This window comes from Nematolebias whitei, chromosome 6, assembly GCF_014905685.2.
Source record: "Nematolebias whitei isolate Nwh7 chromosome 6, NemWhi1, whole genome shotgun sequence".
Lineage (NCBI taxonomy): Eukaryota > Metazoa > Chordata > Actinopteri > Cyprinodontiformes > Rivulidae > Nematolebias > Nematolebias whitei.
In genome coordinates this window covers 36,519,198-36,531,400 of record NC_056503.1, presented here as the reverse complement: position 1 = coordinate 36,531,400, position 12,203 = coordinate 36,519,198, and the positions used below count along the sequence as shown (strand labels likewise).

The 12,203-nt window shown below is 37.0% G+C and overlaps 1 protein-coding gene across 1 annotated transcript in view; it reads right to left on the bottom strand.

The window, feature by feature from the left end:
- Positions 1 to 9,770: 9,770 nt before the first annotated feature.
- Positions 9,771 to 12,203, bottom strand: part of zbtb16b (zinc finger and BTB domain containing 16b) — a 19,677-nt gene continuing 17,244 nt past the window's right edge. The window contains exon 6 of the mRNA XM_037678233.1: positions 9,771 to 10,000. Within this exon, the coding sequence (XP_037534161.1) occupies positions 9,771 to 10,000 (230 nt within the window). The remainder of the gene's footprint in view (positions 10,001 to 12,203) is intronic.

Below are 12,203 nucleotides of genomic sequence, written 5' to 3'. Positions count from 1 at the left end.
ATATATATATATATATGTTTCTGTGCAGTGCCCTGAGATGACTTCTGTTGTGACTTGGTGCTATATAAACAAACGAATTGAATTGAATTCCCAAAGTTAGGGTTTGGTATTCTGAGAGTCCACTGAAATCTTAAGTGGGGAGAAATGAGATACTGAATAGAAATAATGCTACAATCACATATTTACATATAGGAAATTTTAAAACAATATTAAGTTATGATGCATATAATGTTGAGATAGTTTGTGTGGGTGTTATTCTTTTCTATGTTGTCATTATATCAATGTTTGTACTCATCAACCAGGGTTAGTTTGAAACTCTGCTTTCTTCCTTTTTTTTTTTTAACAAAAAACTACTAATTTGGAAACTGCTTTAGCATCTTTTGAGTCTTTGTATTGTATTCTGCCCTTAGAGTTATGGATATGAAATTGTGGAAATATTTAGACTATATTAAGAGTCTTAAAATTAAACAACGGGACCATTTTTCTTGTGAATTGAAGATCTTCACATCTGAGGAGTTTTATCAAATCAAGCTGAAAGGTGCAGAGCTGCAAGCTTCAAACCAACTGTTCCCAACCCTGATCCTTGAGGGCCACCATCCTGCATGTTTGATCTGTTTTCCTGCTCCTCAGCATGTCTTCAAGTTCTGCAGCAGACTGAATCACTCGTTCATACAAATCGGGGAAACCGCTAAAACATTTGCTTTAAACTGCATGAGAGGCACAAACATTTGTCTATCTTCCAAATTAAATGGAAATGAGTTTTTTTATGTTCAGATGTACTATCTAAAAACACTATAATGTAGCAAACAACAACAACAAACTGATCTACTCAACAACTGGAGCACGTATATACATCTATGTCAAACATACACATATTTACCCTTCTATATTCAGAGTAGACATGAAAAAGCTGTGATTAATGGTTTTACTGAACGCTGGAGATAGGCACCAGTTCACTGACCCAGAAAGGAAAAAGCAGGTGAAGATTATGAATGAATGGATGATTGTTTTAGTGCATTAAAAAAATTCACCCTGATTCACAACGATGAAAGTAAGAGCTGTCTTTTACAATCAGAAATGCTATTTTTAAAACTAAAAACTCCAAAAGTCATTCTGAGTGGTTAAAAGTGTTTTATTCTCTGACAGCTGTCAATGTTCTGTTCATTTGGAAAACAAGCTAAGACTTCTGATAGGCAAGAAGATGGAAGAGAAAGATGCTTTCATGTGAGCTGAGGCTGAGCCCAATACATTAAATGAGTATTCAGTAGAACAGGGGTGTCCAAACGTTTTCACGTGGGCCAAAACTATCCAAATGAACGGACTTGTGGGCCACAAAAATGTGAATTTAATTTCCATTCTGAAGAATATTTTGGAGAAAGGACAAAAGTTTACTCATTTTGTTGGATAAAGAGTTTTAAATTGTTGTAGATCCAAAATATTAAAAGCCACATAAACACTATATATATATATATATTTTTTATTAAAAATGATTTGATTTATTTGATTTGTTGGGTCTGTGTTTGTTGTTCTCTTGTTTTTGGAAAGTTAATTTTAGTCTGTTCCCAACAACAAATGCGTAATTTGAGTAGGTGGGGGTCGATCAGCCTTTTGGACCATGGACGGCCCAAAAGGCTGATCGAAGTTATGAAAAATCATCCAGCTGTCAGTCGCTACAACAGATTCATAGAAGGTTGGATAAAGTTGATCAACTTATATGTAGATGATACCACGTTATATTTATTTAAAAATGTTTTATCAACTTCAATATTTAGCCAAGTTTTATGAATCGTTATCCAAAAATCTCCTTTCTGGTAGAAATCACTAAAGATTTTTCGTGCTTGGTACCATGAAGTGAAAATAAAAAGATTATAGCCAAAGGTTTGTATTTAGCTTAATATTGTCATTTTGAGAAGATTGTTTTTCATTAGTTTTGCTGTTAAACTTAAACATTATATAAAAAGGATTACCAACTAATTTGCAGAAAATCTGCATCAACCTCTTAAGCCTTCTCAAGGCTCTTCTCAAGGGCGGACATCTCCTCCTCTCCCTCTCTGCTTTGCTTTTGCTCTGTCCTGTCTGTGAAACTGCTTTAGAGCCTCTCTTCTACAAATCTTCCAAATCATAACTATGGACTTGTTTTGATCAGTTGGTCCCTCAACACAATTGATAACATTTCTTTGAAGAGAAGACAGGCTTTAGGTGAGCCGATTTGCCCTGTTGGCACGCACGCAGCTGGATATCTCATCGACTTGGAAGACTTGATGACGTGTCTACCTCTGCCGTCATCTGTGGATTTTAAGGACGCATTTATAATTGGATTTATAATAACTGGTTCCTGGTCAATCAACAATCAAGGAAGTCATTGGCAGCAAATTTGGACGTGGTCAGGCTGTCTGCCTTATGTGATGGCTCGGTTCGTGCCTCGAGCACCCAGACTCTTGACAGAATGGATCAGATCTCAGGGATTATTCTCAGGCACGTTCCATTGGTATGGTTATTTAATTTGAACGTTTTAGAAGTGAGTGAACCAACACAGACTCAAGGTAGATGTCATTAAAGTTCTGCCTGTCCCCCAAACAATCATGTTTATCTGAATTCGACTCCCTGACTGGCCTTAACAGGGTATCTTATCTCAACCCGCCTGGAAAATTTTGTAAACCTGATGCTCTACCCTCTCTTTCTCCTCCTACTGAGTAATTTCCATGGACTTTTCAGAGGAGCCCAGCTGAATAAACATTCTGTCATCATTTCAGGATTCTTTGGATTCGTCTTTGGTCGTCCTTGGCAACCCCCTGATTGTGTACGGATCTCTCCAGAGAGAACTATTTGAACTGAGTGATTTTATCTGAACTCTGCAGTGCCTCTGCATGTTGTCTCTGACTGCTCACCGCCCTTGCGTCCAATTCCCCCCCACCCCAACTTCCCACCCCTCGCGTAATGTTGCCGTCATTATGTGCTAGTGTGCAAGATGTGTTTTCATAATCAAGCTGTTGACGTTCAAACAGAGGTTAAAAGTGTGATAGGATTTTTTTTTTTTTTTTATCTCAAAACCCTATGTGTAATTTTTCACCACTTTTTATTGTCTGTCCAAACAGGTCTCACTTGTAAATGAGTCTTTGAGGCTCAATGTGACTTATCTGTTTAAATAAAGGTTGAATGAATGAAAATGCCTGCTGGCCAAAATGACACCATTTTTCAACTGCAGTTCTGGGCCACACAAAATCACTCCAAGGGCCGCAAATGGCCCTCGGGCCACACTTTGGACACCCGTGCAATAGAATAATCCTAAACACACAAATGAAGAGATTTAATTTCTTTTACTTGACTCAGTCCCTGGATGTCAGCCCTGCTGAACTGATCTCGACTTCCTGAACAGACGGATGACAGAGTGACAGCAGCTGCTCTGAGTGGAAGTGAGAAAACACCTCCAGGGACGATAACATCAAATATATCTGGTCTAAAAGCTGAAGTACAAGACAGCTGGACTTCTTCTAGATGTTTAACCTCTCATCCATGAAGTTATTTTCATTCTGAGGAACTTTGCGTGATCGGAGGTGATAATACCTAAAATACATCTATGATTAAAAGCAGTTCAGCCTTTTTTTTTAATTAAAACTTCTAGATTACTTTTATAGATCATTAATTAAAAAAGGGGATTTTCTAAACTTTATGACTGAGTTTAAAAGGTTCTCTATCTTGGGCATTTTTAAAATTATAATAAATACTGAATTAAGCATTCACACTATTGTGATCCATTTCGTGTCAGTTTTCAAGCTATTTCAACAAATCATAAATCAAACCGTTCAGCTCTTTCAGAACAATCCTGCTATGACTTTTGAACTGGTTTAACTTTAGCTTTTTTGAAATATTTAGCCTTTTCTCCTATTTTTTTCCTCATAGAAAATGAATTGAGCTCATTTTACATCCTTCAAATCTTTACATCTGTTACAACCTTTTACTGCTCCTTTCATATTTTGTTCTGCTTCAGCTTCTTTCAGCTTCCTTGTCCAAATTTAAACATTTTTCAGCTACTTTATACTAATTGTAGCTATTTTTTCAGATGTTTTGTTTCAGATTCTTTCTGCTAACTACAACATTTTTGTGCTTCTTCTAAATTCTTTTTGATAATTACAGCTTGTTATGCTCCTTACAGCTAATTTCTGCAAGCTTCAGCTTTTTCTGCTATTTCAGCTACTATTTAGTTGTCTATGCAAATTTGAGCATTTTCAGCAAATTCCACATTTTTTTGTACTCATTTAAACTTTTTTCAACTTAATTCAGCAAAAATGTGCTCTCTCTCCACTTCCTTCTGGTAATTTAATCTTCTTTCTGCCATTTCAGCTACTTTTCAGCTATTTTTTTTTTGCTAATTTCATCCTTTTTTTTTAGCTAATGTCCTAATTTTTGTGCTAATTTATACTTCTTCAAACCTAATTCAGGAAAAATGATTTTTTTTCTGCATTCTTTGGATAACTTGGGCTTTTCTTCCATTTCTGTATGCTTTTCACAAATTTCAGCTGTTTTTCAGCAAGTTCTTCAGCAATAAGCATTCACACTGCATTTTCACAGGAAATGCAATTGATCTAGTTAATGTTTCTGTTCCAGTGTTTGTGTGGAAGGATGTCTGGCCCAGGTCTGGTAACAACAGGAGTGTCTGGGATTTTTCTGCTACTGTTTACAGACGAGACACAACAATAAAACCACTGCAGAGAAGTTTTGACTTAACTCATCATCTGTCGTCATGTGGTGGCAGAATAAACACACAGCCATCTCATAAATCAACAAGACCTGAGGGATCCATCGTTGGCCTCTACAGAACTCTCCGCGGGTCATTTCAGGACAGGAACAATGCACAAATCGTCAGGCAGGTGTTTTTCATTTTGTGGCCGATTTGAATTGTTTAATTTGCCTTGTAGATAGAACTGATTGGAGCTGCATACTGTAGCATAAATTACACTTGATTTGTCCCTGTGGTGAAATTAAATTAGACAACGAGAGTGCGGGATCATTAAAGAGAGACCGTGAACACTGCAGGCTGGAAGTCGTAGAGCTTGAAAATAAATACACAACAATGAAACAATCAAACCGCAGAGGCCACTATACAGGACAAAATGAGGAGACGGAGGGAAAATACAGCAGAACAGCTTGTTAAACTATAAGTCACCAGGGGAGCACAACCTAAAATAATAAAGATGTATACTGTAAATACTGAAATGTGCAGTGAGCTGTAACAGACCTGATGAATTGACTTTTAATTCTCCTAACATGTAGCGTAAAAAGCAGCCCAGCTGCGGTTCTGGCAAAGTGCCACCACAGAGCCCAGAGCAGCTCGAGCAGTTTGTAAGCAGCCAAGATGATTCATAAACTCTAAAAGACGCCTGAGACTGTGAAGGTAGCAGGAGAAACTGTCCGAGGAGGGATCAGAAGCACCGTTTCTGTAATAACACTACACAGAAAACTGGACCAGTGAACTGCTCAGGCTGAACTGGAGACTTTAGAGATGTTTGAAAGAAAAAAGAAAGATTTATTGTTTTTGTAAGAGGAAACGGGAAGCCAACAAATTCTAAATACATTTTTTTTTTTAAAAAGCTGTAAATTAAAAAAAAAAAAAAAAATCCCACGGCCAGCAATAATTAAACAGTTTACTTATCGTAATTAAAGAACAGTGCTGAAGTTTTGGTCCTGACTTCTCTCATTTGACTTCCTGCATGATTTTTGATTGATTTTTAAAGTTTTAAAGGTCTAACTCAAAATGTCTGTGAGCTTCTTAACGTCTACACTTCAGGAAGAACTGTGGTCACCCATCCAGTTCCTTGTAGACTTTCCAAGGTTCAAACAAAACTATAGAAGTGATCAGACTCTTGCAGTTATGCCCAAATCTGTGGAGTAATTTACTTCTTCATATATGGACCACTGATATTGTTACAACTTTTAAATCTATAAATAAGACCCGTCTTTTTTCCATTGGTGTTTGAGATCTAAGAAGAGCTGATGGTTTTATGGGTGTATGTCTTTTATTTTAGAGTTATTTCATATTATTGTTGTTTTTACCTTTTTGGATGATGAAATTTTAAAACACTTTGATCAACTGTTGCTGTTTTTATGTGCTATAGAAATAAAATTGGCATTGACTTGTATAGGTTTTGTCAATTTGTTTTAGTGGCCTTGACAGTATTTTTTATTTTTTTTTCCCCTGTTTGGCTTCTTTTCATCCATTTTCAGTCCATTTCTTGTAAAATCCAGCAAAGGCCTAACATAAGACCTGCATCAACCTTCAGCTGATCACCTGCTGTCATCAAGTTTAATCCTATAGCTCTTTGAGAATCATCTTAATGTCTGTAAACGTTGCTTTTTTTGATATTTTCATAGATTCAGTTAAAGAAATAGGAACAAACTGTTGCTTTGTTCAAGGTTCAAGGTTCTTTATTGTCATTTGCATCACATGTGGTACGTGAGGTGGAATGAAATTGTGTGCACAAGGTCCCAGTATAAAAAGAAACGGTCAATAAGGATCTAAGATATATGCTAAACGAACACTAAACGATACGCTAAAGATCTAAGATATACGCTAAACACTAATAATTTTAAATAAAACGTTATATTAAACAGCAGCCCGAACATTTGTGTTACGTTGTTAGTAAAGTGCCAAAAATCATATTTTAAACTGGTAGTTGGCAGAGTTTTGTGTTGATAACACACCAATTGATCTCCTGAGCTTAAGATACATGTTAAGCCTGAATGGTTCAGGTCAAAGTGAAACATCTCAGCAAGAAACTCCTCTGAAGATGGTCAGGTACTGGACTGAAAATGAGTGCAAAGACGGCCTTAGTTGTAAAGAAAAGATTAGAAAAATGTTCAAATAGCCTAAATGAGCACCAAAAAGTATAAGTATTAGAAGCAAAGAGTAAAAAACAAAAAGCGCATGGAATAACTTGAGTTTTTCACAGTACTGTACATATTTACTTGTTTAATGACAACCTTTTTACTGTAACAAAATAGATTCAACAAATTGAAAACATGCCAGGCTGCTGTAAATGAAGTGTGTGTGAGGGTATACTGAATAAACTAAAGTTACTGACATTGGGAGAAATTCAGGCGGCAAAAACAGCAGGCGAACGAGGCAGGATGCATAAAATAGTAAATGGTTTTATTCTTTTTTTGAACCATGCCACTGAACACTGACACATACAGAGTTGTGCCTGAATCCACACTGAGAAAACACTTTCACACACCGTGTTACAAAGCTGTAATGAAGAGGGATTTTACTGCACGCATGGCAAGAACAACAACCCTGATTGGACGCCAGGTCGAACATTGATCTGGTCCTGAGGTAGACAGACAGTGACATAATCTAAACAATGCTAATCACATCCTTCTAGGACACATCGAATAAGACAGCTGCATTATCACAACATACAAAGATAAAAAAAACAACCCTTTTCAAACAAAAGTGCTCTGTTTCTTTTGGTCCTCCGAGGAAATTCATTTATAGTGCATGTTCATGTAGAGTAGGTACAGTGAATGGGTTTTTTATGGCACCGAGTGTTGTTGGCTACCTTTTGAAGGCATGTGTGATGCCCAAAGACGCCAAGATGTGCTATACACACAGTTTTCATCCAGAGATGTCAGTCCGTTGTCACTTTGAAGGAAACAGTTTCAGACAAGCGTGTACCTTTTTTTTTTTTTTTTTACATTGAAATTGCTTGGAACTTGCATCAGATTATCAGCCACTATCACAGTATGTTGCTTCCTGTTGCAATGTTCAGACAAAGTGGATCTACATGGCAGTCTATTTTTTTATTTAACGATAAACAAACACCCAAAAAACACGTACTGACAGCACAGACCCGTGTACTCAAGCACATCAATGCTCTACCTACAAAAGAGGCACAAGGGAGGGGTCTTAATGAAATCATATAAAACACACATTAGGATGTTTTGTCAAATTATATCAAATGTAAACAGATCGCAAATTACCGTAATACAAAAATACAACATGTTTAACTCTTATCAGAGGGAATCACCATGACAGTTTGTACGTTACAGCTACACTACGACGGACAATAACCTGATCATAGTAATCCAAAATCAGAATTTTCTTTGTTTTATAAAAAAAACTTATTGTCATGTCTCGTTTTCTACTAGAAAACTTTGATGTTTATATGACAATTATATTTAAACAATGATTTAAAAAATACTACACTTAAAAGCCTTGCAGAGGCTCGTCACTTTTATCCACACTGTTTGACCATGAACATTATATAAACCTACTGATGGATGAATAATGTTTCAAGTGAATTTCAAGCAAACGGTGGAAACACGGGGAGTGGGAAAGGTAGAGCTCGCTCTACTAGAAAACATCCCGAGAGACAGACGGCGTGATTAAAACCAGCACATATTTGGTAACAAACAACATATAAATAGCAAAAAAAAAAACTTCTACAAGAGCAGTTCAAATGGTGAGTGAGCTACCTCGAATCAATAAAACACCCGACTGCATGAGAGACAAGGCAATTAAAGAGATCAAGCTTATGAGGTCAGCCATTCAAGTAAAACATGCAGAAAATAAACAACTCCGAAACAAAAATCAAACCGAGTGAACAGAGAGAAAAAAAAACTAAGAAGTCACTGGAAGAAAACTTCAGCCAATCGAGCCTTTGTGGAATTATTTTTAACATCTGCTGCACAATCGTAGACGATGACCCTGATTGTTTCAGAGCGGTCAGTCCAAAAGCTCCTGCTACACATGAAGGCAAAGACACATGGCAGTTTTTCACCACCGTGAAGGCTCTACAGATGGTGATCCAAACTCCACGAGAGGCTAAGTTACTTAAATCATCAGAAAACCGTCTGCTTTTTATTAAGTTTTAAAGAAAAAAAAAACAAAACTCTTGAATCTTTGCTGCTTTCTGTTGCTCTAAATGTCACAATCGGAGTTTTATTTGCCAAATAAATATCAGCAAATTAGACATTTACAACTATATTTTTATTTTAGGACGTCACCTGTGTGAAGTTGCCCCCCCCCTCCCCCCACATTCTTCAAATCTAACGAAATTTGTGTCCAACGTTTATGCTACGTTTGTGCAGCAAAGTTGTTTGTCTGTGCTGCTGTCATTTTAAATATATTAATACAATTTTCCAGGGATCGTCAGAGGTCAACCAACATTTACAAAATCAAAATAATTGTTGTCAATAAACTCTACTACGTTGGTGCTGCTTTTGCTTTGAACATATTGCTAAACGTTTAAAGGTAAATAGGTCAACCAGCCCCCTCTGCCCACCCCCGACCCTAACCCATCTTACAAATGAAATTCACAGTTTTGAACAGATTTTCATTGACCTTTGATGACCTTTGGAAACTTTTTTTAATTAATATCTTTAAAATGATAGCGGCACAAACGAAAAATTTTGCTGCACAAACGTTTGACACCAATTTTGTTAGATTTGAAGAAGGTGTGTGTGTGTGTGGGGGGGGGGGGGGTGGCAACTTCGCTCAGGTTAGGATGTGACCTCGTTGTCAAATTTCAGAACAATCTTCACGGGGACTGATAACTGAACTTATTGTTAGTTGCAACCTTAATGTGTAAACACATTTGTCTCATTGTCAGGGAAAACCCTTTTTTTCTCCAGGAGAAACAAATGGATTATAAAAAGTAGAATTTTATTTGTATATCTTTATAGAAACATGCTTTCATTCAGCATTAAAAGCAGCAACACAAGTTTTCACCCAGTAGTGACGATGTGTGAGTGTGTGTCAGTCCAAGTCCTGCTCAGACGTAACAGACATACAAGTATGTTTTTTCTATCCTCCAGTCGGCCGGCACCTCCTCGGGTTTGTGGCCCTTCATGTGCTTCTGCATGGCGGCCAGACTCGGGCAGAAGTCCTGGCAGATGGTGCACTGGTACGGCGACGCTCCGTTGTGCGTGCGCAGGTGCTTGATCATGGCCGAGTAGTCTCTGGACCGCTGATGGCACAGCTTACACTCAAATGGCTTCTCACCTTGGAAAAACGTTCAAACAAAAACTTAGTCGAGTGAGAGATCTGCTTCTGTTTCAGTCCAACAAACTGTTTGTGCCGAAAACTAACGTCAGGATCAGATTGTTTTGAACTCGATAGTTTGAAACAGAAAGTTAAAGTTCTCTAAAACGAGGCCTGTAACAAAACATGAGGTTTGTGTTGTGGCTGAGTGGTTAGGGCAGTCGTCTTCCAGTGCAAGAGTTGTGGGTTTGACTCCACCAGCAGTCACATGCTGAAGTGTCCCTGGGCAAGTCACTGAACCCCTCGTAGCCTCCGATGTGTGTCCCATCGGTGTATGAATGTGATAAAGCTCTGATTATTCTTTGTATAGATCTAGTAGAGTGCTGTATGAATGGTTAAATGAGGCACACATTGTGTTGTAAAGAGCTTTGAGTATCTTGATAAGATAGAAAGGTGATATATAAGTACAGTCCATTTATCCATTTACCATTTAATTTATATTTACAGCCAAAGGTGTAAAAAAAAACACGAGGTGACCACAGGGTGTCACACTTGAGCAGCAGCAACTGACGCTGGGAATAAAAGAGGCATAAACTGGAAAAGAAAACTTACAGAGCGCTCATGATAGCTCAAAGATGTTTCTTTGAGAAGGAAATAACAACCATAGACTTTGATTTTTATGTGTTCTCCCAATATGAGAATGTGCTTTCTTCATTAAAACATAGTTTATTCTGGCAGTCTCTGACACCTACATGATAACAGCAAAGAGAAAAGAAACATTCTGCATTTTAAACACCAGTTTGCATCTGTTGATGAAATATGATAATAATGAGATAAAGAAAACCTTTCAGGCAGTTGAAGCCATCTGTGGAATATTTTTCTCAGGCAACATTCACAATGATACGGAGAAAGCATGAAGGACTCTCCAATCTGCTTTTGTTAAGGAAAATAACTTTAAATGTGCATTTATAGCAACAATAAATAATTATTTCTGTGTACTTTTTAATGTTTGCTGTAACAAATGTTTTGGGTGATTTTGTAAAAGTAAAGAACCTATAAAATCCTAAAAGCTGAGTCAAAACTAAAACGACACATTTGAGCCATGCTCATTAAAAAGAATGTTAACTGATGAAATAATTAAATAATCTATTAAGAAGTACTGAAATAACTCAATGTTGTGTTTCCCCACTCATGGTTTTGGCACAAAGATTGTATATTTTAATAATATTTTCAAACATTTTTATATATATTTTTTAAATTATTATTCTGACCTGGTAGACGTACCAGACTGGATCATTTAGAGGGTGCTGCTGAACCACAGCTGACTGAAATCACTTTATATTTATACAGAAGTGAAACAGACTGATATTCAATATTTTGATTAGGTGCAGATTCAGTGCTGAAGAAAGAAAACACACACAGACAAACACACCTGTCAGTCATCATGCATTTATGAGTGACGGACATGTTATAAAATGATTTATTGTTTTTATTTAAATGGGTTTGAATACTAAGGCAGCTGGGGTGGGGTCATCTCTCCACTGATATAAGTAGTTGTTTAAAGAAATCTTAGCTACATAACATACATTTCCAGAAAAACTCAATTATTATTTAGCTTTTTTTAATTAAAAGCTCCATGAGAAGACTTAAATATAAAATGTTGTTTTCTGTAGAAAAATGAGGATTCTCCTGTAACAAGAAGCCAGTTTAGTGTCTAGTAAATGTTAGCTGATTTAAAATGGAAAAACTTTTACTGTGATTTAATATGAATGCGATAAAATAATAATAAGTGACGCCCAAATGATACAGTTTTCCCTCGCTACTTCGCGGTTCGACTTTTGTAGACTTACTCTTTCTCAATTTTTCAAAGTAAGATTGGACATGACCCACAACTGGCTGATTGATGGATGAGCCACATGAGTGGCATGGATTTAAAATTTTTTTTAGATAAATTATTTTAAATTATTTAGCACCTGCGACACTTGAGTGCAGCCCACATGTGCAGGGAGAAGCTCCCTCCGGCAGCATGTCATGATCTCCGCTCTGCCGTGGAGAAGTGGGCGTGGCCAAGAGCGCTGGCAGGTGGCAGCCGGTGGCAGAGAGAGCAGGGATCATGACATGCTGTGCTCTTTTAGAGAGTTTGGAGTTTAGAAACATTGTTTAGAGTGTGGGAAGGGTTTAAAATGCCTTTATATATATATATATATATATATATATATATATA